The sequence below is a fragment of the Stegostoma tigrinum genome, chromosome 10 (genome assembly GCF_030684315.1).
Source record: "Stegostoma tigrinum isolate sSteTig4 chromosome 10, sSteTig4.hap1, whole genome shotgun sequence".
Lineage (NCBI taxonomy): Eukaryota > Metazoa > Chordata > Chondrichthyes > Orectolobiformes > Stegostomatidae > Stegostoma > Stegostoma tigrinum.
The window spans coordinates 21099328-21125605 of record NC_081363.1 but is presented as its reverse complement, the minus strand read 5'-3'; the positions used below and the strand labels follow the sequence as shown (position 1 = coordinate 21125605).

General features: G+C 40.1%; 1 protein-coding gene across 1 annotated transcript in view; it reads right to left on the bottom strand.

The window, feature by feature from the left end:
- Positions 1-26278, bottom strand: part of si:dkey-288a3.2 (protein phosphatase 1 regulatory subunit 37) — a 217417-nt gene that overhangs the window by 174850 nt on the left and 16289 nt on the right. The window contains exon 3 of the mRNA XM_059649414.1: positions 19440-19537. Coding sequence (XP_059505397.1) covers positions 19440-19537 — 98 coding nt within the window. The remainder of the gene's footprint in view (positions 1-19439; positions 19538-26278) is intronic.

Genomic DNA, 26278 nt, shown 5'->3' with positions numbered 1-26278 from the left:
ACTGCAAAGTATGTAAGTATTGGTGACTTAGCTTTTCCACATACAGAATGATCTCATGCTATTGTTTGTTCAACATACAAAGCAATATGTATTTTGACAGGCAAGGTCTCAATGTATAAATCTGTCAGATAAACAGCCTCATTATCTGATTTGTCAAGCAATAATCCTCATTCTGCTGTCTATTTGATTGACACATACGTATCTCCAATAACACACAACTACCTGTGGCAAAGCGCACAACAAGCTCCTGTAGAATACTTTGAAGTTCCACATATTCCATTTCTGGCACATTTTGCAAAGGCCAATGAATTCCCTGAGTGCTTCCCTAGAGCCTAATGTTACAAACCTTTTCTTTTCTCTGGATTGGAACTTTATGTATTAGTGGACAGGATGTGCATTCATTGAGTGAACCAGGACATAATTACTGATTTACCAAATGTAATAAAACTGCTTGCAATTCAGAGATCTTGTTAACTTAAGGAAATTATACATCCAAATAATGGATAGCTCCCTTTAATATAATATATTCTCAGGTTAGGTATAGTAAGGCTGAGTGATATTAATTATGACCTCATAAATGTCCCTGTTCAGCAGCTTTGTGACACTTCCATTCTTTTCAGTCTCTATTCACTGGCAGCACAGACTGAGATTGATGAATTAAGTACCGCAGCCAGGACAGGTTTGTGTTGTGGACTCATATCCATCGGGAACTGAACTAAGATTCAGTTTAGATTGGCTTGATGTTACAGCTTTCCTAATGTGGTCGCCACTGACTCCATTGCCAGATCAGAATGACAATGAATCCCTAAACTTGTTTAGAAGAGTGAGCTTCAAAGAAATCTCACACAGAAAATGATGATTTAGTCAGTAAAATGCATGCCAGCATGCTATAAGCTGTAAAAATTAATTTCTCCACAGGGCTGAATATTTCTGCTTCAAAAGTCAATATATATGCAGGCACATACAGTAATAGCTCCTTTATTGCAATAATGCATGAATTATTTAAACAACATGACCTTTTTATCATGTATCCTTTGAAAGAAACACATTGAAGATGTAAATTTGAAGCTTATTATTATGCAAATATATTCATTGTTAACAATTAGCAATTAAACCTGCAGTGTCTACAAAGAGCAGAGCCAAAATTAGCAACTTAATTTATCATTACAAAATTAAAACGTACACAAAATTTTTAAATGGCCATCATAATATTTCTACTACTTTTCTGTGTTGTATGCAAAACCTCACACTAAACTGGAACCACCTTAGTACACTACATTTCTGTTAAGTATCATTTCGTATGAATCTGTAGTCACTTCTCACAAATGTAATTAACACGCCGTTAAGTTAAAAAGTGAATGTGCTCCTCACAAAATTTGTAAGGACCTTCATTTCCTACTGCAATTTTACCCTTTTCTTCTCCCATTTGGATTTTGCCTGACTCTCCTGCCATCAATACCATCCTACAGCCGTTTTTCCTAAGCATTCATCTATTGGGAAAGAGTAAGCTCACTCTTAGATGCAAAGGTACACAACAAGTCTGTCTGCAAACTTGACTGCAGAGTGACAAAATTTAGCTATAACTGAGCATCAGTCAAGATAACAGTTAAGTGCAAGCCCTCTGCATTTGGAATTCAATATGTGACTAAAAATGCCAGTCATTTCTAGTATAGTGAAGTAATTTGAATTTAACTTCTAAACATGTAATCACTTGTGAATGAATACATCATGAATGGTTATGTGAAACTATATGAGAATGAAAGATTTTGTGGAATTTACAAATTTGAGCCTAACCTAAAAAAATGGCTTCTGTATTCATAACTTTAAAGCTGTATTTTCAACTATAACAGTCTTCTTCTCACACAATTATTAATATTGTACATCAAATTTAAACTAAATTGACAACTGAAACTTTCTGGATAAACTTCAATTGCTCTCTAAAATATGATTTATTTTACTATTTTCAGAAGTTTATTTCAAGCTGTGTCAAGCCTAACAGCCTGCAGGTGTTGCAGTTCCCAATAGTGACACCTACAGACAGCTGGTCTTAGCGCAATATTGAAATAACGAGTGAAGGGAATGCATATGTATTTAAAATAACATTCTGTTAAAGCAGGCAGCGTTATTCCAAAACCTGCATTAAATATGATTAGTTTCTAAAGTATACTCTCAATTTGTACTGTCCGCAGTTTTGGTTGCCACACTACCAGAAGGACAAAGGAGAAAGTACAGAGAAGATTCACGAGGATAGTGCCTGGTCATGAGGGCACTGGTTATGAGGAAAGGTTAAAAGATTAGGATTGTTTTCACTGGAAAGATGGCGGCTGAGAGGAGGCCTACAAAATTGTGAGAGGCATCGATGGGTGGATAGTCAGAGGCTTTTTCCCAAGGTTGAAGTTTCAATTACAAGGGGACACAGGTTCAAAGTGAGAAGGGGAAAGTTTAAGGGAGATGTGTGAGGGAGGTTTTTCACACAGACCATGGTAGGAGCCTGGAACACACTGCCAGAAGAGGTGGTGGAAGCATGCACATTGATGACACTTAAGGGGCATCCGGATGGTTACATGAATAGGGAGGGAATAGAGAAATACAGGCCAAATAAGGGCAGGTTTGTTTTTTAGATTAGCTCTAGCATGATGATTGGCACAGGCTTAGAGGGCCAAAGGGCCTGTTCCTGTGCTGTACTTCTCTTTTGTTCTTTTTGTTCTATTGTACAAACTTCAAAACAAATCTAACCAGAAAATTTTTAGAAATCTTACAAGTGTAAAGTTTGTCTCTCAGTGCCAAAAGTTGGTGTTTTCTGCTAAAATGCAAACAAAATTTTTATCTTATAGAAGTGAAAAAAGTTAACATAATAAAGAAATAAGTCAAAAAGAGTAAAGATTTTGGAAGCAGGAAGCTAACTGCTGCATATCCTTAGACTTATTTGAGGAGGTATCTCAGTTAAAAATTAAGGTCTGTGCCGTGGAGATTAAGAATCAGAAAATACTTAATAAAGTTGAAGCAGCAGAACATCCAAAGAGGATCCAAATAAATCCGAACTAACAGCAGGAGTTTTTACTGCATTCCGGGTGCTATACAAATTTAAGTTGATGTATTCAAAATGGACAAGACAATATCAAGAAAAAATTGTAATCTACACTGTATGATAATATTCACCAAACATGTCACCAACCACATGCTGCAAGTGGTGTAGAATGCACAATACTGCAGGCTGTAAAATACTATGGACACCCATAGGATGAATGACCAACAAATGTTATTTTTTTTTCCAGTGGTTACATAAAATTTATTGGGGCTAGTTGATACTGGCAGCGCTCAAACGTTTGGGACTAATTATGTGTGTGTGCCAATAAATGGACAGTAAATGGGATGCAAGACACAGCAGGCACAGAAAAGCATGAATGTTCAAGGTATTAGGGACTCAACTGGCAAAAGTGGAAAAAGGAAGGAGTTCTTTGCGGTCACAATTGAGATTTGAATTGGTTTTGATTTTATTGTCATGTGTTTTTTACAGTAAAAATACACTAAAATACAGTAAAAATAAGCTTTGATTTGTTGCCATGAAACAGTGCCATTTTGCATAATTTAAGAATAAGAGAAAAAAAGAAAGATATCGCTTGAAAAGAGTCCAACAGTCCTGAGCCAGTTCACCACCATCACTGACAACTGCACCGCCTCAATTCTAAATGCACTTTCTTAACCAACTTTCAAATTGTTTGAAACACCATTAGACCACATAACATAAGAATATCTAAATAATTAAGAAACAAACTGAAAGAACTGTGGGTACTGGAAATCAAAAATTAAAAAATAAATTGCTGGAAAAACTCAGCAAGTCTAGCAGCATCTGTGGAGAGAAAACAAGAGTTAAACTTTCAGGTCCAGTGACCCTTCTTCAGGCAGTATCGTCCCGTTTTTGTATTGAAATATTTATATTTGTGCCACGCAAACTGCTGAAAATATGACCAAAAGGAATTTAGATAGACATTTTGTAGACCATTGTCAATGTCTATCCAACAGCTACACTTGTAAGAGGGCCTTGCTCTGGGAAGCTTCAAATGTCAGTGGCAACCTGCTGTAAGGATCTAAGATTGAGACAGCAGGTCCTCAATCTGCAGGCACTGTTTTGAGGGGTGGGGTAGGGGTGTACATTCCTGTATCCAGGTGAATCATCCCCCGCTGCCCTGTCAGGCAGCATATAGCTGAGGAGACGTCAGCTGGTGATGCTCATGCTATTGGCGACTGCCCTGTCCTAATCGTCGGCACAGTTTCAAGGTAATACTGCATTTGCTGCCCTGATGCTGGAATTCACACTGGCAGTAGGGATGTACAGATGAGGGAGAGGTGTTTAACAGGGAAATACTTCCAATCAACTTTTAAATAGTGAAAGTACCATCTGAGACTATGTTTTTTTTTCTTGACTAAGTGTGAGTGGCATTGAGATTTTTGGGGAACTGCTCGCCACAAGGCCTAGTGGGATTTCTTGCTCTATCCTACTTCTGCCCATAGCCTCTTTTACCCTGGGTTCAAATTCAGCCTTGGATGACTGATGACTGTGGAGTTTGCACTTTTTCCCTGTATCTGTGTGGGATTCCCTCAGGTGCTATGGTTTCCTCCCAAAGATGTGTAGGTTAGGTGGGTTGGCCATACTAAATTGCCTGTAGCATGTAGGCTAGGTGGATTAGCTGTGGGGATGGGGTGGCAAGCTTTTTGGAGGGTCAGTGTGGATGGAATAGGCTGAATACCTGCTTCCACACTGTAGGGATTCTGCGAATAGCAGTGATTGATTTCCAACATACTAACCCAGTGAGTCATAATAATCTTTCCTTAGCTACACCCCATCTAAACAGGGACTTGGAGATGATAAGGACTGCAGATACTGGAAGACAGAGGCAATAGGTGCGAGGCTGGAAAAGCACAGCTGGTCAGTCAGCATCACAGGAGCAGGAAAGTCAACACTTTGGGCTGAAATCCTTTGCCAGGCCCGAAACATTGACTTTCCTACTCCTCTGATGTTGTCTGACCTGTTGCGCTCTGCCAGCCTCACACCTATTGACACCCTGTCTGAGTTCCCCGTTATTCTTTTCCCAAAGACCAGCGGTCACCTGCAACTTGAAATTTTCCAGCAGAGGAACATCACAAACAGACAAACGATTGGACAGTCCCAAACATGACCTTTTATTTACTGAACACAAACAAAATGAGTAGAGGCTGCACTTTGTCCACACAATGCCAATCAAGTGCTTGTATGATAATCAATGATTTTACAGTCCATGATGGTCTACCTCAGCCAGCTAACACCTACTGGAATTAGCTGTCGGTTAGATTCTGTCTGACTTGTAGCAGGCAACGTAGCTGAGCTCTGTCATGCAAAGGGAGGCTTCATATATTTGTCCTTTCAATGTCCTATGTTCAGCAAACATGGATTCCATGGCTTTGCCATCAAATTGATACCAACACCATCGACCACAGGCATTATCTTAGACATCTTCCAGTTGCATTTCACATCTGAGCATTAACAAATGGTGGCAAGGAACACAGCACATGGTGGACACCATCAACACTGGGCTCCATCTGGTCACCAGGTAACGTAGCTTCAAACTCCAGTCCCCCAAAGCCCACCACCCTGGGCCTTCATGTAACTCACTCTACACCAATAATCCACTTCAACCCATGCCCACATGCAAAGATCCACCATATTGAACTTCACCTCAAACAATCCTCCTTGGAACCTCAGCTCCGCCATTACACTTTACGCCTCTATGCTCCCCCTGTGGAGGCCACAGTGGTGGGCACTGTTAATAACCTCTATAGCCTACCATGTCTTCCGACATTGTTCCACATATACCCCAAAACACTTTGACATTTTCCCTCATCAGCATTCTGTTCACTCCATTACAAATACCTCAGCTTTTGTCTCCCAAAGCCTTGAGTCCCTCACTCCTTTTGACTGTGATGTCCTCTCTGCCCCTATAGGTTATTCTGCACTCTCCTTAACAATCAACAGAGAGACCCCAAGACTATATTTGTCTCAGGCCTCTGACTGACTTTGATGGTGTGGAGGAGCCAGTGTTGGACTGGGGTCAATAAGGTCAGAAATCACACGACACCAGGTTATAGTAAGCTGGTGTCTTGTGATTTCTGACCTTGACTTTGATGAGCAGCTCTCAGACATAACTAAAGACCCCTCATCACTGTCTATGCAGCTGCACAACAAACAACACACGATTCCCTGACTGCAGGTGATGACCCTCTGGGACTGACCATTGCCACTTTCTGGGCATTATTGGGGTGCTCCAACTCACCCTGAATATCCCAAACAGATAGCTGATAATATTCGAGCCCCTGGGCTGTGTATGGGTTGTGCCTGTGACTGATGGTACCAGGACCACTGACTGACAATGGCCCACACCTTAAGGCCAAAAGACCATAAGCCATAGAGGCAGATAAGTTCCTCAATCCCAATCTCCTGCTTTCTCCCCGTAATGCTTGATCCCCTTGATCATCAAGAACATATCTATCTCTGTCTTAAATGTACTCAATGGCCTGGCCTCCACAGCCTTCTGTGGTAATGAATTCCATAGATTCACCACTCTCTGACTGAAGAAGTTTCTCCTTTAACTCCGTTCTAAAAGGTCTTCCCTTTACTCTAAGGCTATGCCCTCAGGTCATAGTCTCTCCTACAAATGAAAACATCTTCCCAAAATCCACTCTGTCCAGACCATTCAGTATTCTGTAAGTTTCAATTAGATCCCCCTCATCCTTCTAAACTCCAATGAGTATAGTCTCAGGGTCCTCAAACGTTCCTCATATGTTAAGTTTTTCATCCTGGAACCATTCTCATGAGCCTCCTCTAAACCTGCTCCAGGGCCAATATATCCTTCTTCAGATATGGGGCCTAAAACTGCATGCAATATTCCAAATATGGCCTGACCAGAGCCTTATAAAGCCTCAGTAGTACATCCCTGCTTTTATATTCAATTCCTCTCAAAATAAATGCCAACATTGCATTTGCCTTCCTGACCACTGACTCAACCTGCAAGTTTACCTTAAGAGAATGCTAGACTAAAACTCCCAACTCTCTTTGTACTTCAGATTTCTGAATTTTCTCCCCATTTAGAAAATAGTCCATGCTTTTATTCTTCTTACCAAAGTGCATGACCTCACACTTTCCCATATTGTACTCCATCTGCCACTTCTTTGCCCACTGTCCTACGTGTCCCTTCACCTATATTTATATCATCTGCAAACTTAGCCAGAATGCCCACAGTTCCTTCATCTATATCATTAATTTATAAAGTGAAAAGTTGTGGTCCCAACGCTGACACTTGTTGAACACCACTCGTCACTGGCTGCCATCCTGATAAAGACCCTTTTATCCCCACTCTCTGCTTTCTGCCAGACAGCCAATCTTATATCCATGCTAGCATCTTTCCTCCGACACCATGGGCCCTTACCCCATTCAGCAGCCTCCTGCACGGCACCTTGTCAAAGGCCTTCTTGAAAGTCCGGGTAGATAACATCCTTTGGTTCTCATTGATTTACCCTGGTCATTACTTCCTCAAAGAATTCAAACAGATTTGTCAGGCTTGATGAAACCATGCTGACTGTGCCCAATTTTACCATACACTTCCAAATATTCAGAAATCTCATCCTTTACAATGGACTCAATTCTTACCCACAACTGAGGTTAGGCTAATCAGCCTGTAATTTTCGGTCTTTTGCCTTAGTCCCTTTTTAAACAGGGTTGTCAAGTTAGTGATTTTCCAGTCCTGTGGGACCCTCCCTGACTCACGATTCCTGAAAGATCACCACTAACGCTTTCATTATCTCTTCAGCTATCCCCTTTAGAACTCTGGGGTGTATCCATCTGGCACCGGTGATTTGTCCGCCTTCAGGCCAATCAGTTTTACTCACACTTTTTCCTTGGTACGGGCCACCATACTCAGCTCTGCCACCTGACTGTCTCGAATTTTTGGCAGATTACTTGTGACTTCCACCATGGAGACTGATATAAAGTAATTATTCAGTTCCTCAGCCACATCCTTGTTCCCCCCTACTATCTCTTCACTGTCATTTTCCAGTGGTCCAATGTCCACTTCTGCCTCTCTTTTGTCTTTTATATATCTAAAGAAACTCTTACAGTCTTCATTTATATTAATGGCCAGCTTACTTTCATATTTAATCTTCTCCCTCCTCATTTCTTTTTGTGTTGCCCTCTGCTGGTCTTCGTAAGTGTCCCACTCCTCTGGTTTCCCACTGCCCTTCGCCACATTATATGCACTCTCTTTTGCTTTTATGCTATCCTTGTCTTCCTTAGTCAGCCATGGTTGCCTCATCCTCCCTTACAATGCTACTTTTTCCTAGGGATGAATTTTTGCTGAGTCTCCTGAATTACTCCCAGAAACTCCTGCCATTGCTGTTCCACCATCATTCTGGCTAGGCTTCTCTTCCAGTCAATTCGGCCCAGGTCCTCCCTCATACCTTTATTCAGCTGTAATACCATTACCTCTGATTTTATCTTTTCCCTCTCAGATTGCAGAGTAAATTTTTTCATCTCACGGGTTCTCCTAAGGGTTCCTTTACCTTGAGCTCCCTTATCATGTCTGCCTCATTGCACAACACTAAATCCAGAGACCCAAATAATGTTCCGAAGACCCAGGTTCGAATCCTGCCATTGCAGATGGTGGAATTTGAATTCAATAAATATCTGGAATTAAGAATCTAATGATAACCATGAATCCATTGTTGAATGTCCGAAAAGCCCATCTGATTCACCAATATACTTTGCGGAAGGAAACTGCCATCCCTGGTCCGACCTATGTGTGACTCCAGACCCACAGCTATGTGGTTGACTCTGAACTGCCCACTGGGCAATAAATGCTGTCTAAGTTGTGATTCTTATTCTGTTAGTGAATAAAGGAAAAAAAAGAAAATATCTCTCAATTGGGATCAAGCAGACATATGGAAACACCACCACCTTCAAGTTCTCCTCCAAGCCACTCAGCATCCTGACTTCAAAATATATTGCCACTCCGTCACTGTCGCTGGGTCAAAATCCTAGAATTCCCTCTCTAATAACATTGTCGATCAACCTACGGCAGGAGGACTACAGTAGTTCAAGAAGGCATGTCGTCACCACCACCTCCTCAAGAGCAATTCGGGATGGGAAAGAAATGCTGGCCAACCAGCGACACCCACGTCCAACAAATGAATAGAGAAAAAAAAAGTAAAATGACAGCTGCTTCGATATCACACCAGATTGCAAGTATCCTCAACATGTCTTCCATTCTTCCCCACATCATGATCCTTGCATAACACAAGTAACATCAGCCATTTAAACCTGGTGTGGACTTAGAGCTGAAGTCCCATCATGGAAACAAGTGACCTGAGTAAATATCATCTTTGTATCAAGGTAAAGGTGACACTAAATTTAAGGAACTAGTTCATTATGCCTCCACATTGACAATATTGCTCCAGACTGGCAGAATTAATTTGGCTTTTCAAGAGTCAAGGTTGGACAGTCATTTGTATAGTTAATTCAAAAAAATATTTTGGATTACTAATATAGAGACGGGAAATATCTAAATATGATTTATTGCTGTCTTCTCTGCCTGTTCCCCACATGTTCACCTCTAGAGTTCAGTAAGAATCTATCATTTATCCTATTTTTATCTGTTTACCTGTAGTGACATTGTGAGTTCTTTCATATGATGATACCAAGATCTACTTCTTTAGCCTTTTCTCATCCCTCGCTCCCTCTTACCTCTTGGCATATAGCTTGTTTCAATTACAGACTTAGATGAATCATAACTTCTTTCAGTAGAATATTTAAAAGACAAAAGGCACTGCCTTTTGCCCAATGCACTTGTCTCCCTTGTTCCAATCCTTTCTCTGGTCAATGTTTCAGGTTAAATGAAACTGTTTGCAAATTTGGGATAGCGTTTATATATCAACATGATTGCAGATCTTACCTCTGACATTACATTATGTTCACCGAGCAATCTTCGTCCACTCTAATGCTCTCCTTGTTGTCTTTCCATCTTCCCTTTCATTCACTCCATTTTATCCATAGCTATGCTGCGTTTATCCTGCTCTCAAAGATTCATGGTTGTTTTCCACTTTCTTTTAATCTTATCTTTCGCTCTCAAACAGACACTATGAAGGTAGTTCACAGAAGTTTACTAGATTGACACATGGAATGAGTAGGTTACCTTATGAGGATAGATTGCACAAACTGAGCTTTTTTCCACGGGAGTGAAAAATTAGGGATTGGCTCCTTTGGAACAAACATGACAGAATTATTTATTTTCTCTCAGAGGGCTGTGCTACTTTTGAAATCTCCACCTCAAAAGTTGGTGGAAATGGTGTCAATGAACATTTTTAACGTGGCAGTAGATACATTGTTTTTTGGCAAGGTGATTGAGGGCAGGTGGGAATAGTACTGGATCAGTTGGGGAACTGATTTTTTTTCATTTTGATCATAAGTATGCAGCACAGTGGCTTAAATAGCAACAAATTATATTGGTGCAGCTCTTCTGCATTGATTAATTATGAAGCAAATAATACTTTTTTCCCTTCTCTGTAACCCAATCTTGATAATTTCAAACCATTGAACCATTGAATAGTTAGAGCACTGAAGAAAACATTTGGCATATCACATCTTCATTCTCTGGAAGATTCAACAGGTATCACTCACCCACTCTTTGCCACCTCTCAGTTTCTGCTTCATCTTATTCTCTACCTCCTTCAGCTGTGGCATTGATTGCACTCACTTTGCCTTTTGTGGAAAATTGTCTCAATTGTACAAACTAACTCCTCATTAAAAGCAACCAATTGTTCCAAAACTGTTTTGGATGTCAAAACTTTGCTTCCGGTTTCCCTGGCCCAGATTCTGTGCTCATCCCACTAAATTAATCCTTCTCCAATTGGATATTTTTACTTTTTATTTTTTGATTCTTGCTTATCTAAACTACGACTTATGTGACTTGAATGTTTCCCCACTGACACTTGGTCAACTTAATCCAATAAATTCTCCAGAACTGGATCATGTTTCTTTCCTTGTTGAGCTGAGAACGGAATGATTTAAAAAGAAATTTTCTGAATACACTTTGGAATCTCTTCCCTATTCACTTTTCTATTTGTCTTTTTATGGAGGCTATTTGATTTCCTTCTCAAAAAAGAAATTTTTCAATTCAATCATGAGACTGAAATGGTGCTTTGTACTTCTGTAACAAAAGCCAAAGCAGTTAGCTTGTTAAACAGGTGAAGGAATTACATTCTTCTGTAATGGTAAGGATGAGTATAGCTTCAGTGCATGTGAGTAGGTAATTATTAATTACATAAAATTGTGTGAAAGGAGTCATGAACTGTGTTTGAATCCTTGTGTATAATGGAAGCATGAAGCAGAGACTTGCATTTCAGGAAACAACAGCAATGGGCATTGAAAGGTTGCTGCAGGGGCATATTTCCCAAAAACGAGGTCCTGACCTCATGGACAGGACCAGGCTGCATCTCAGAAATGCTCACTTGCTCCCTTAGCATCACCTGCACTTTCGGAGTGCCCCGTGCCTTACTGTTTCCTTCCCGTTCCTTGTCTAACCTTGCCATGCCATGCTTGTTAGTAAGGCGCACTTCACCCAGAGTGAAAGGCCTACACTACTGCTGCATTAACTTGCTGTTTTGTGCATGTACAGAGACTGCTTATCAGAAGTGAGCTGTCAGGGATGTTGGGGTTAGAACATCTTGCTGGATGGTATACAGAGATGTCCATCTAACATGCCAGTTGCCTGTGCAGCAAACACGTGACATATTTATTCCATCAAAAGGCTATGTCGGAAAGAGGGTGGGTGGGCCTAATCTTCAGCCCAAATAGTATCCTTTGTAAGCAGGACCGAGAGTCCTGCATTATGTGTTGCCTGCCTGGTGCCAGGGTAAGGGATATCTCTGACCAGCTTGATTGGAGTGGGAAAGGGAAGATGGAAAGACAACAAGGAGAGCATTAGAGTGGACGAAGATTGCTCGGTGAACATAATGTAATGTCAGAGGTAAGATCTGCAATCATGCTGATATATAAACGCTATCCCAAATTTGCAAACAGTTTCATTTAACCTGAAACATTGACCAGAGAAAGGATTGGAACAAGGGAGACAAGTGCATTGGGCAAAAGGCAGTGCCTTTTGTCTTTTAAATATTCTACTGAAAGAAGTCATGATTCATCCAAGTCTGTAATTGAAACAAGCTATATGCCAAGAGGTAAGAGGGAGCGAGGGATGAGAAAAGGCTAAAGAAGTAGATTTTGGTATCATCATATGAAAGAACTCACAATGTCACTACAGGTAAACAGATAAAAATAGGATAAATGATAGATTCTTACTGAACTCTAGAGGTGAACATGTGGGGAACAGGCAGAGAAGACAGCAATAAATCATATTTAGATATTTCCCTGTCTCTATATTAGTAATCCAAAATATTTTTTTGAATTAACTATACAAATGACTGTCCAACCTTGACTCTTGAAAGCCAAATTAATTCTGCCAGTCTGGAGCAATATTGTCAATGTGGAGGCATAATGAACTAGTTCCTTAAATTTAGTATCGCCTTTACCTTGATACAAAGATGATATTTACTCAGGTCACTTGTTTCCATGATGGGATTTCAGCTCTAAGTCCACACCAGGTTTAAATGGCTGATGTTACTTGTGTTATGCAAGGATCATGATGTGAGGAGGAATGGAAGACATGTTGAGGATACTTGCAATCTGGCTATCATTTTACTTTTTTTTCTCTATTCATTTGTGGGACGTGGGTGTCGCTGGCTGGCCAGCATTTCTTTCCCATCCCGAGTTGCTCTTGAGAAGGTGGTGGTGACATGCCTTCTTGAACCACTGTAGTCCTCCTGTCGTAGGTTGATCGACAATGTTATTAGAGAGGGAATTCTAGGATTTTGACCCAGCGACAGTGACGGAGTGGCAATATATTTCGAAGTCAGGATGCTGAGTGGCTTGGAGGAGAACTTGAAGGTGGTGGTGTTTCCATATGTCTGCTTGATCCCAATTGAGAGATATTTTCTTTTTTTTTCCTTTATTCACTAACAGAATAAGAATCACAACTTAGACAGCATTTATTGCCCAGTGGGCAGTTCAGAGTCAACCACATAGCTGTGGGTCTGGAGTCAAACATAGGTCGGACCAGGGATGGCAGTTTCCTTCCGCAAAGTATATTGGTGAACCAGATGGGATTTTTGGACATTCAACAATGGATTCATGGTTATCATTAGATTCTTAATTCCAGATATTTATTGAATTCAAATTCCACCATCTGCAATGGCGGGATTCGAACCTGGGTCTTCGGAACATTATTTGGGTCTCTGGTGATAAGGTCCACAGATAACCACTAGGCCATCACCTCCCCATTTCTTTCACAAGAACATAACAATTTACCATTCTAATAATGCAATGCAAAACATACCTTAGACCATATCTAAATTAGCAGGAACTCTCTGAGCAACTATGCTTCAGCACTCAAAAGGTAAAATCTATTTTGTGACTGTGAGATCCTATTTTGTCTTAGTCAACTGAAGTCTTTATAAGTTCAAGGTGAATACCACATGTATCAAATTTATGTTAAACATAACGATATGGATTTATTCTTCTTTTGACAGGTATTTTGGATAACAAAGTCTTCCTCTTCTGGTTTTATGCTATTTAGTTATTCCAGGTAACTCATGATGAAATCAACATGTACTCAGCATCATTATTAACTCTGTCACTTCAACAAACAGTATCAAAAAAAGGCAACAGTCAAGCTTCAAGAATGGAGAAAACCAAGATGAAATAAATGAAACAAGGAAGCAACTTATATTCAATTCCATAGTGACTACTTCATCCCTGATTATCTCATTAAACAAGGTGTTAAAACTTCTCATCAATCTGCAATCTGTATAATTTCATTTGAAATACAGTCTCTCCCAGCAGCTTTATTGTTTCTCATTTCTCTTATTACATTATCTACTATTTTTTATCTCCCCAAAGATCCCGCTCTTTAACTACATGTCCTTAGCCTGTTATTGCCTAGTTCCCTCATTAGCACTTCCAAGTTAATATTAATACAGTGTGAACATTTTTTGTTACGTTGAACAATGAATTGGCAGACAGTGGAGCAAGAAAACTGCAATTGGCTTGGATGTTCTGTTAAATCTACCCACAAATTGTTGGGTCTTATAAAGAGAATCAATAAAACTGCCTGGAACAGTCTTCATGGTATTAGGTGTATGATAGTTTAGCCATCCAATCAAATAGTTTCAGAGGTGAAATCTTTCCTTTCCCACCAGGAGCTTCAAAAGCCATGTCCAGGAATTAATATTTCAGAGATAGATGTTATTTTTCTGCTGGCATGAATTTGATATGCAAAACACAATTCTGTGCATCATGGCATGAAAATATGTTGTAATTGGTTAGAATACAGTGCATTTCCATGCCGCTAAATTAGTATCAATTATTTTATTTAAATATGCTTGCAATGTGCAGCAGTTTGGCTCTTACCCCTGGCTCAGAAGTCAATGGGCTGGAGCATTGAAGAGTCAATCTAAGTTCGAAGGGATTGTTGCTATAATTACTTCCCTTTAATTACAGAAGGGATGCCTAATATTCACCTCAAATGTGTCTTCAAAGATGGGTCAATGGTTAAGTTGAATGCTAAGAAAAGCAAAGGGTTAGTACTGGTGAAACCTTGAAACCTTATAGAAACCATCATTCCATGCTTGTCATCGAAGTCATCATGACCAAAACTCACCTACTGCACATTATTGTCAATAAAATCTTATATTTTCTGAAGCTGTTTATGACTATTTTGTGAGTTCAAGCCTGAGAAGCTAAGGAGTAAATGATCCAACATGTCTAGACACCAATGTTCCATTGGTTTGGAGGCAGTTCTGTGAAAGATGTTTAAGATCAGAAGTGGTGAACTCTTCCAACACATATCATTCATGTGGTCAACAGAACCAAGAATATTTTGTAAGTGAAGGGCATAAAGATGAACAGTCACTAGACTTGAAATATCTGTTTTCTTCTAACAGATAATGCCAGATGGGCTGAGTTTCTCCAGTAATGTCTGTTTTTTGTTTTTATTTCAGATCTTCAGTTTCCGCAGTTTGGTGTTTTACTATATTGGCAGAAGTAAGATCATGTTTTAACACAATACTTCAGTCCTTAGTTCTCAGCATTTTGTTTTTATTCTTTAGATTTTAGTTTATTGGTAGTTTTTTTTCTCATTTATAGTCTCTGCAGGAAAAATGCATCATCTGATAGGAAGGTGTTTATCAAATTAGGAAGTGCGCTTTGTGAGCAAATACACTATAAGTACATTACTGAGATGTGCTGATTTTCTCGAGGTCAAGGGAGGTAGCATATAAATCAGCTAGTACAATTACCAATACAAGAATAAATAAATTTACCAGAAGCAGCAGATCCACAAAGAATGGATAACAGATTTACAAGAATATGTTATTTTGATGTCTCAAAACACAAAAACTACACAAAAGTAACACAATTAATTCACCTATTCCAGGTCATGAGCACAAGGATGTACAAATTTTAGAGAAAATTTGCTAGTTACAAGGTTATAAACCCTAATCTATGAAATAGATTAAGTACCTAATGTTTTTAACTTGTCACTTATCTAAAGAAACCAATCTGAAATCAGTTTAACTAAATTATATCAGTCTCAAATAGTGTTGTCAATTGTAAAGTTATCAGCAAGCACTTAACATTGAATTATTATGATACAACTGAACACCCTTAGTAACCTGCATTATTTATTTTGTCAATGATCCTTATTTAATTATTTGCATGCTGAATGCTTGATTACAATTGCTGCTAACTATCATTCCAAATTTAACAAATAATTGCTAGTTTATGATTCTCTATCTAGTTCATTATGATGGGTGGAAATAGTTAATCCATTCTTGTATAGCTCATGACAGAAGTTTGACAGCATAGATTCCAGTATTATCAGAAATGGTTGACATAAACCAGTTGAGCAAGTCACAATTAAACATCAATAACTCCTAGGTATAAACGGAATGGTAAACTCAGATGTATTCTTGATGAGGAATTCAAATGGACTGGATGGACTGGGAGTGGGGAGGATACACTTCAGGAGTCATTTGATGCCCTTGATGAATGTTCTTGTCAGGGTGTTAACCCCGATGTCCTCACTGGTCCTCACCAAAGCATCTCCCTGCTTTTTCAGATGAATATTAAGGAGCCTCTGGTGCTAAGCGAAGAAGAGTGGATGGTTCTTCTTACGGGAAATACAGGCAGCGGTCAGAAACGTTACAGAATGCAAAAGCAGGGTGTCTTGGTAACAAATAGCTTAGAGGTTTGAAGCGCAGCTCAGAGTCACAGTACATTGACACTGTACATGATTTGATTTGATTAAATGTGTGGCTAGGGAGAGAGTATAATTGGGGATTGGGTGCTGACTTTCTGATGGGAGCTGTATTGTATCAGAATTACACAACCGCATGAAAGGACCATTAGTCTGCAGTAGGTTCAAAAGCATTCATTCCAATCCAACTGTAAAGAGCACAAAAATGCCTCTTTTTGATTTCATATTCCCCTCAATTCATAATTCCTGATGTGTTATTGTACTAAAGAATAGGACCAACATGGCAAGGATACATTAGTCCAAATTTAATAATTGAGAGATGCCTCTTTTCATGTCAGCATGCACTGTATCACTGGTAAATTTAGGCTACATGTTAAGTGTAGACTGAAGACAGTCACTCTGCAAGATGAGTTTGTAACAAATTGATGCTAGCTATCATTCCCTTTGCAGAAAATGCTCAAAACTGTGAGCAAATCAGGTAGCATCTGTGGACTGAACTTAAGTAAACTGGGGCAAACTATTTGATCCACGAAAGCAACTCTGTCCAAAATCCACGTTTGGTATTCATGGCAGAACTTCATTGTAATATCATGAACTCATGCTAATTAACGGGTCATATCTCAAAACCTAATGAAAATTGATTGACGCTAAAACTATGCTGGGGTGCAGGGATCCTGCCCTCAACATATAATCCATACCTAAGTTCCTTTCCTTTATTTGTACATAATATGGCTGAAGGCAGGATCCCAGTGCATTGTCTGCTATTGCTCTATCCTAAAGCTATTTTCTCTTCCAGTGATCCATACATTGCTTTTTAGTCTCAGAGACAGGTGAGCAAAGAGAGAAGCCCCTAGCTTCCCCCAGATGAGACAAACACACATTGTTAATATTATTCTAGACTGCATGCTATCCATCTAGCCAACTGAAATAACTGGCCCCTCCTTCCCCATTGCTACAAAAAATAAGGTTGAAACAGTGATGTTAGTATTGTCGTGGCCCTGACATTTTTTTCTCGATAGGTATGCATCCACTTATGTTTAAAGTAATCATCAACTTCGTTATCATCTACCTTATCTTTGAGGCCATTTCACATATCGAGTGTTGGATCAACCATGTCTCAGTTGATAGCAATCTCAGCTCTGAAGCTGCTAAGATTCCAGTTTCAAGTGGAACACTAGAATTTGAGCACAAAAATAAAAGCAGATGCCACAGTGGAGTACTGATGGAATGCCACACAATTAGAGGTGCTGTCTTTCGGGTAAGGTATTGAATTATGGCCCATCTCTTTTTCTCAGTGAGAGATAAAATATCCTAAGGCACTATTTTGAAGAAAGCAGGATAGTTGTGTCTTAGACAATATTTGTTTTTCAACAAAAAGCAATAAAACTTTAGAGACTTTTAAGCGACTCTTGGAGAGGCACATGTAAAATGTAGGGTATGTAGAGTAGATTGATCTTAGTAGGATAACAGGTCGGCACAACATCGTCGAAGGGCCTGAACCGTGCTGTACTGTTTTATATTCTATGTTTTATGATGAAAACAGATTATCATATGATTGATTGTGGAAGCTTGCTGTGAGCACATTGGCTGCTGCATTTTAAATAAGCACACTTCAAATGTATTTTATGTGTTATAAAACATGTTGTGATGTCCCCAAAATGTCCAACATTTGGGTTGTGGAAGAGGCCATATAACAGTAAAATAACAAGGTGTAGGTATAAAGGTCCAGACCCGAAACGTCAGCTTTCCTGCTCCTCTGATGCTGCCTGGCCTGCTGTGTTCATCCCATCCTATACCTTGTTATCTCAGATTCTCCAGCATTGACGGCTCCTACTATGTCATATAACGGTAATATTTGTTTCGTCCTTAAAGTTGCAATAAAGATTGGCACCAGTTCAAGTTTCTGTATAGCCTTCTGCTCTCTAAGCTTTAAAATATTTTCCAATCTAATAGGGCTATTTGAACTATTTTTGATTCCAAAAGTGTCAGTCGGTTATACACTGACTTAATATAAACCAACTTTACAAGAGGCATTAAATGAACAAGTCACTTTCCAAGCCCCAATGCTGCAAGTGCAATATTCAAAGTACCAGGAGGAAGAAAATGGGAGGTATAAATAATGGATCAGTTAAAAAAAGTTCCAATTAATTTCACAATATCAGTTTTAAAAACCTGCTTTACTGCGGTATCAAAGAAATATTACTTCTAACTAGGAAATTTAGGAATTTCAGGAACTTTAGGAATTTCAGGAAATAAAAATAAAATCTACGTAGGCAATGAAACATATCACATAAAGACCAATCACATTACTCTATTGTTGTAAGGATACAGGTAAATTGCAGAAGTTGACAGGAATGTTGTCTTTGTCAATTGTCTTGACCATTTGCTCAAAAGGTGGTGAGACAAACAAGCTAACATCTTCTTCATATCACTTTAGAGGGCAGTCGCATGTCTTCCTCTAAAATCACGTTCCCATGGTTAAAAGTTCCACCTGGGAGCTGCCATAAGAGCGTGACAATTGTCTCACTCTGCAGCACAATAGGGAGGTCATAGCAGAAGAACAGCTAAGATGGTGAGTATCAAGGTGTTGAATTTATTTGTCAGGGGAACGTGTGATTTCTGATGTTGTGGAGTCGGGGGGACAGGAGGCATTGGGATCATGGGCAAGGACATGAGCTTTAACAGCCATGCTCTCTCCTTCGTTCAGTCCCTCAATTATGCAAAATTAGTGCAGATTGAGAGAGTCCTCAATGTTTTATCACCCTGGCTTGCAAATTGCACTGGTTTGCCAGTCACATATGTCACCATCCTCCCACTTTGAGCCAAAATAATTGCAGAAATAAGCTCTTAAATAAGTCTTAAGTATCATTAATTGACCACTTTAAGGGCATCAACTGTGGGCAGAGAGGGAGCCTGTCTACCCAGAACTTAAGGGTAGTGGAGGCAGAGATTGGTGTTCCACCTAATCAAATGATCAAGTGATCCAATGCCTCAGGGATTAGAGGATTCTGCCTGTCAAACAGATTAGTATGTCTGAACAGAGCTTACCTGCAGTTGTGTCAGCAATTTATGAATAGGCTGTACACCAAGTTTCTCACAGCTTAATTTGTAGGATGTGATGATCTCATCCGCTGTAAAACTGCCAGCTGCAACACAGGATAAATGGGATTAACAATTTTGTCATTCTTTGGTTAAAATTCACACTAGACAGACATGTGACAAGTAGAGGTGTGGTCTAAATCTGTATTATCAAATCTTTGGTTTTATGTCAACCAAAGTGCTTGGACTGCAAACAGTTCCTAGCTTTATACTGTGGCAACCAATGTCAGTATAATTGTCCAGCTCATCTTAATTAAAATTGCCTCCAGCTTGGAAGCACTTACTTATACTTCTTGAGTTGAACTGTTATTTTACTGCACACGACAAAACTCTTTGTATGTATAGTTACCATCATGCAACAAGTTCCTCTCTAACCATGTTAATACCTGGAGAGCATAGGCATCAGTATTGTCCAAGTTGATCAGTGCAGAATTAACGCCAAATGAGTCAACAAAAGGGATTTAAACGAACTGTAGGTAAGTTTTGGAAGAAGTTCTATTGATTATATTTCCCTTGAAGCACATTTGGAAATCTTAGTTTCATGCTGCACCGGAGGTGTACTGTATCATGTGAAGACTTCCTCTAGGAAATTTCATATTGTTTATTTGAACTTGTAAGTAACAGTAAAATTGCAATGTAATTGGAACATTAATGGTTCGTGTAAACACTTGAATTGATTCAATTAATTCAAACCAGAAATTGCTTGGAAACTCAGCATCTGTGGACAGAAATCAGAGTTAATGTTTCAGGTCCAGGGACCCTTCTTCAGAACTGATAGCAACGAAGAAAAGTTTGGTATTTATGCAGAAGATAGGGTTGAGAGAAGGTGGGAGAGTAAACAATAGGTGGAGATAGAGCCCAGAGAGAGACAAAATGAATTGGACAGAGGAATGTGTAAAAGTCAATCTGGGGACATGAAAAGCTGTTAATGAGGTCTGCTAGTAGTTAACAATGGGTTATCTGTGGTAGCAGCCCATGTGATGAAAAGGCATAGTTTTGGGGGTTGAGGTAAGGACATGGGACCAGGTGCCTCAAGCCCGAAAATGTTTGAATTTGATATTAGGTCCAAAAGGCTGCAAAGTTCCCAGACAGAAAATGAGGTGCTGGACAAAGCTTCCCAGCAATTTCTGTTTTGTTTCCAATTTCCAGCATCAGTAGTTATTTTGATTTTTTAAAAAAAGTTCGATATAGTGGTTTGCAGATTGACTCATTCCCAATACATGAGCTGGAATAACTTTTATAATGGACATTCTTTTGGCAATAGGGTCAGTTATTTGCAGGGCTGATAATGCCTTTCATTAAAACTGCAGGTTGAGACTTCAAAATAGGTGATAATAAAAAAAGATACAAAATTAGCACAAACAGCAGGCGAACCCAGTAACTCCATTTTAAGAACATTTCCAAAACACTGTATACAGCAGTGCTATTTTAGAGTAGCTGAATTAATCAAATTCCATTTCTTTCCAGTCTAATATTGTTTCGAAGGTCACATTCTCTGATTTGGTTCATTTCACCATGATGCCAACAAATCCAGATGGAAAGTAAAACTAAAAAAAAAGATAACTCCAAGTTGCTCTAACTTAAAAAAGTATCTAACGCATGTTTAGGATAAAATATATATTCCATTCAAAGCAAGCAATAAGAAGGTGGCAAAGCTGCAAGATACCTTACATTGTAAATGTTTATAATTTCTATTGGTTTGACTAGGAAAGAAGTAGAGGTATTGCAAATCTCTGCTGTAGATCACCTGTAGGAACTAATTAGTCCATTACTTTAATAACATACCCTGATTATATTGTTACGTTAACAATCCTATCAAGGGGAGCTATAGTAAACCCCAGCATTGGAGTAATTCCTTTCATTACAGTACATTACACACTCACATGGGGACCACAACCTTAATTATACATTTAATTTAGAAATACATTTTATGAGAAAACTGAGATACGCCACATAAATGGAATGATTTGGTTCGAAGTTCCCTTTAGTCCATAAATATGAGTCTCTTTCTTTTGTTTAATATTTCATGACTGTTGTTGTTTGGAAGCAGCTGTAAAACGGGAGTGTTATGTTCTCATCTTCCTTAAGGAACTTCTGAGTCAGTTTTTAAAGAAAGTTAGAAAAATGGAGCCTCATTCAATGTTCAAATAACATTCAAAAACAATATAATTTTGTGCAAATTGGGAGTCAAGCATTTTTCCCTTATGATGCCAGAGTAAATGTTCCATAACATAGCATAAAATCTGCTAAAATAATTGAGAGCTAAGCTCCAATGGTCTTATAACAAAGACAGACTTATAACTAAAATTATATAATGAGGATGTGAGTAATTGGGAATTCTTTAATTTAGAAATTAATTTATAAATATGCATATTTATCAATTAGTACACTGATTTTTGATTTAATTGTATTGAATTACTAAATTAATAAATACCCAGATTTATAGATGAATAAATTAAGCAAATTGGTTTTTGATTAATTTTTCAAGTTATTTAATCTCTAAACTATTTAACACTGGCTATGAAATTGCTTCATGCACCATGAAACCATGCGACTTTTAAAACCAAAGTTGTTCAACCTTATGTTATGGGTTTCTACATCTCAAATTCCTGAGTGCTTATCTCTGCAAATTGCACACAATGGAACACATTACTGCTGATCAAGGACCAAGAGGAATGTTAATGCTGGAGGATGTCTTTTTTTTATTCAAAAGGTGTGTCCACATTAAACATTCCCTGCCCATATATAGCATGGCATTGATTCAGAATGAAAATTGCTATATATGTCATGTAAACTTGCTGTAATTCCTCAGAAGAATATCTGTTACTAAAAGTCAGATTGGTTAGCCTTGTGGACATTATGTCAAAGACTCATAGTGGTACAGCATGGAAACAGACCCTTTAGTCCATGCTGACCATGTTGCAAAACTAAACCAAACTTTGGCTAATATCCGTCCAAACCTTGGAGACAGTAAGGACCACAGATGCTGGAAGCTAGAGTCAATGGATGTGAAGCTGAAAAACCACAGCAGGTCAGACAATATCCAAGGAGCTGGAAAGTCTTTTTCCGGCCAAAACCCTTTATCAGGTCGTGGGTGGGGGAGCGGAGTCCTGAGGTGTTTAGAGGGAGGGAGTGGGGAAGGGAAGGTGATTGCACGTAAAGGGTTATTGTGATTGGTTAGTGGGAAGGGTGGTGTGCATAGGTAAGTAGGAACATGGGCTGGTTAGGTCTGGTCAGAGAGGACAGGAGGAGTGGGAGGGCTGGGCATGGGATAAGGCTGGACGTGGAGGGATTTGGAAGTTGATCAAGTCAGTATTGAGGCCATTGGGGTGTAAGCTCCCAAGGCGAAATATAAGGGGTTGTTCCTCCAGTTTATGTTTGGCCTCACTCTGACAGTGGAGAATGCTGAGGATGGACACATTGTCAGGGGATTGGGAGGGGGGAATTGAAATGGATGGCATCCAGAAGATAGGGTTGGTTAGTGCATGCACAGCACAGATGCTCCGTGAACTGGTCCCCAAGGCTGTGTTTGATCTCCCTGATACAGAGGAGGCTACATTAGGAACAAGTGATACAATAGGACAAGTTGGATGAAGTTCAGGTGAATCTCTGCTGAATCTGGAAGGATTGTTTGGGGCTTTAGACGGAGGTGAGATGGGAGGTGTAGGGTTGGGTGTTACACCTTTTGCAGTTGCAGGGAAAGATAATGGCTGTAGTGGAGAAGTTGGTGTGGTGTGCACAGCTGTCAAGGCAGTCACGGAAAGAACGGTCCCTGTGGAAAGTAGACAGGGATGGAGAGGGAAATATCTTTTTGGCGGTGCAGTCTGACTTCAGGTGGCAGAAATGTCAGAGGATGATGAGTTGGTTTCAGAGTTTGGTGGGGTGGTATGTGAGGACTGAGAAGACTCTGCCCTTATTGTTGTTGAGGGAGTGGGTTTGAGGGCAGAAGTGCAGGAAATGGTGGAGATGTGGTTGAGGGATTCCTTAATTACAAGGGAGGGGAAATTCCAGTCTCTAAAGTAGGAGGATATCTAGGATGTCCTGGAGTAAAATGACCATCCTGGGAGAGGCGGAGAGATCCAGAAAGGAGAGGGAGGTGTCAGAAATGATCCAAGTGAATTAGAGGGTGAGGTGGAAGGTGATGAAGAAGTTGATGAGCTAATTGAGATCCTCCCAGGAGCACTAGTCAGCACCAATGCAGTCATCAAACAGTGGAGAAAGAGGTGAGGGATGGTGCCGGTGTAGTTGTCGAAGAGGGACTCTTCCATGAAAGCTACAATGTGGCAGGCTCGGGCTCATGCACGTACCCATGGCTACCCCTTTGGTTTGTAGGAAGTGGGAGGAATCGAAGGAAAAATCGTTGAGGGTGAGGACCAGTTCTGCCAAGTGAATGACAGTATCAGTGGAGGGGGACGAATTGGGCCTACGGGAGAGAAGAAGCACAGGGCTTTTAGGTCATCCATAAGGAGGATACAGGTTCTGGATGTGAGTTTGCTCGCTGAGCTGGAAGGTTAGTTTTCAGATGTTTCGTCACCATTCTAGATAACATCTTCAGTGAGCCTCCGACGAAGCGCTGGTGTTATGTCCCACTTTCTATTTATCTGGTTAGGTTTCCTTGGGTTGGTAATGTCATTTCCTGCATTGGTGATATCATTTCCTGTTCTTTTTCTCAGGAATGGTAGATTGGCTCCAAATCAATGTGTTTGTTGATGGAGTTCCGGTTGGAATGCCATGCTTCTAGGAATTCTCGTGCGTGTCTCTGTTTGGCTTGTCCTAGGATGGATGTGTTGTCCCAATCAAAGTGGTGTCCTTCCTCATCTGTATGTAAGGATACGAGTGATAGTGGGTCATGTCGCTTTGTGGCTAGTCGATGTTCATGTATCCTGGTGGCTAGCTTTTCTAGGATGCATGAACATAAGCTCGCCACCAACGACATGACCCACTATCACTCATATCCTTACATACAGATGAGGAAGGACACCACTTTGACTGGGACAACACATCCATCCTAGGACAAGCCAAACAGAGACACGCACAAGAATTCCTAGAAGCATGGCATTCCAACCGGAACTCCATCAACAAACACATTGATTTGGAGCCAATCTACCATCCGCTGAGAAAAAGAACAGGAAATGACATCACCAACGCAGGAAATGACATCAACAACCCAAGGAAACCTAACCAGATAAATAGAAAGCGGGACACAACACCTGCGCTTCGTCGGAGGCTCACTGATGATGTTACCTAGAATGGCGACGAAACGTCTGAAAACTAACCTTCCAGCTCAGCGAGCAAACTCACATCCAGAACCTCAACCTGAGCTACAAATCTTCTCAAAACTCGCGAGGATACAGGTGTAAAGGGACTGAACATCTATGGTGACGATGAAGTATTGGGGGCCATGGAATCAAAAGTTTTGGAAAAGGTGAACATATCCAAATGTCTTCTAAATGTTGTAACAGCACCTGCATCCATCAATTCCTGACAGTTCATTGCACACACATACCACTATGTGTACAAAAAGTTGCCCCCCATCGCTTTTAAATCTTTCTCCTTTCACCTTGTTTTGATCTCCTCCTCCTAGGAAAAGACCTTCGCTATTCACGTTACCTATGCCTTTCATGATTCTAACATTGACAATTTGGTGCATACTTTCAGGGCAGTCTTCCCATATGAGTTTGAGATTGGACAAACTCAGGCTCCTCTGAAGACTGATCCAGTCCACAACAAGAATTGAAGAAGGAAGGGAATTTCTAGGTTTGATTACAGTATATCTAGAATTAGCTTACATGATCCAAGACGTACAAGGCAGTGGTCAGAAAAGAAGAAGGGAGCTAGGCAGGAAGTCACTGGCAGTGGTAATCTCTTGTTGATGAGTATGATCATCCACCAAGGAAATCCATGTCACTGATTTTGTGGGTCCTCGTGTGGCTGATAAGATCAATCCTAGAGCTGCATCATACATTTGGGAGGTGATTTCCAGGAGACGAACTTGAGCCATGGCCTTCATGTTGCTGGCATTCCTTTCTCTGGTTCCTTTTCCTACTTCCTCCCATTGAAAAGTGTTCCTCTAAGAAGATGTGTTGTGCAGAACATCTTTTAAAGTGGGAATGCTATTGTGTATCAGCAAACACAGGCTCCTTGACAGAAGGTAGATCCAATTTCAGGGAACAAAGAATTCCTACGATATGGAAGCAGGCTATTTGACCCGTCGAGTCCACACCAACCCTCTGAAGGGCAGTCTACACAGTCCCACCCCTCTACCATATCCCTATAACTGTGAATTTCCCATGGCTAATCCACCCATCCTGCACATCTTCGATGCTACGGGCAATTTAGCATGGCCAATCCCCCTAACCTGCACATTTTTGAACTATGGAAGGAAACTGGAGCACCCAGAGAGAACAGGGAGAACATGGAAGCTCTACACAGCCAGTCGCTCACATGTGAAGTCGAACCTGGCTCACTGGTGCTGCGAGGCTATATTGCTAACCACTTCAAATTCTGGGGGTCTCTCTACTGATCCAGCCTTCATCCGCTGGGTCACAGCTGTTGCTTTTGGATGATAGGAGTTATAATCATCTAACAAGCAACAATTTGATTGGAGATAGTCAGCATGGATTCTTCAAAGGGCAGGTCATGTCTCACAAACCTCATTGAGTTTTTTGAGAAGGTGACCAAGCATGTGGATAAGGGAAGTGCAATTGACATAGTGTACATGGGCTTCAGCAAAGCCTTTGATAAGGTTCCACATGATAGGCTACTGGAAAAAAATACAGAGGCACAGG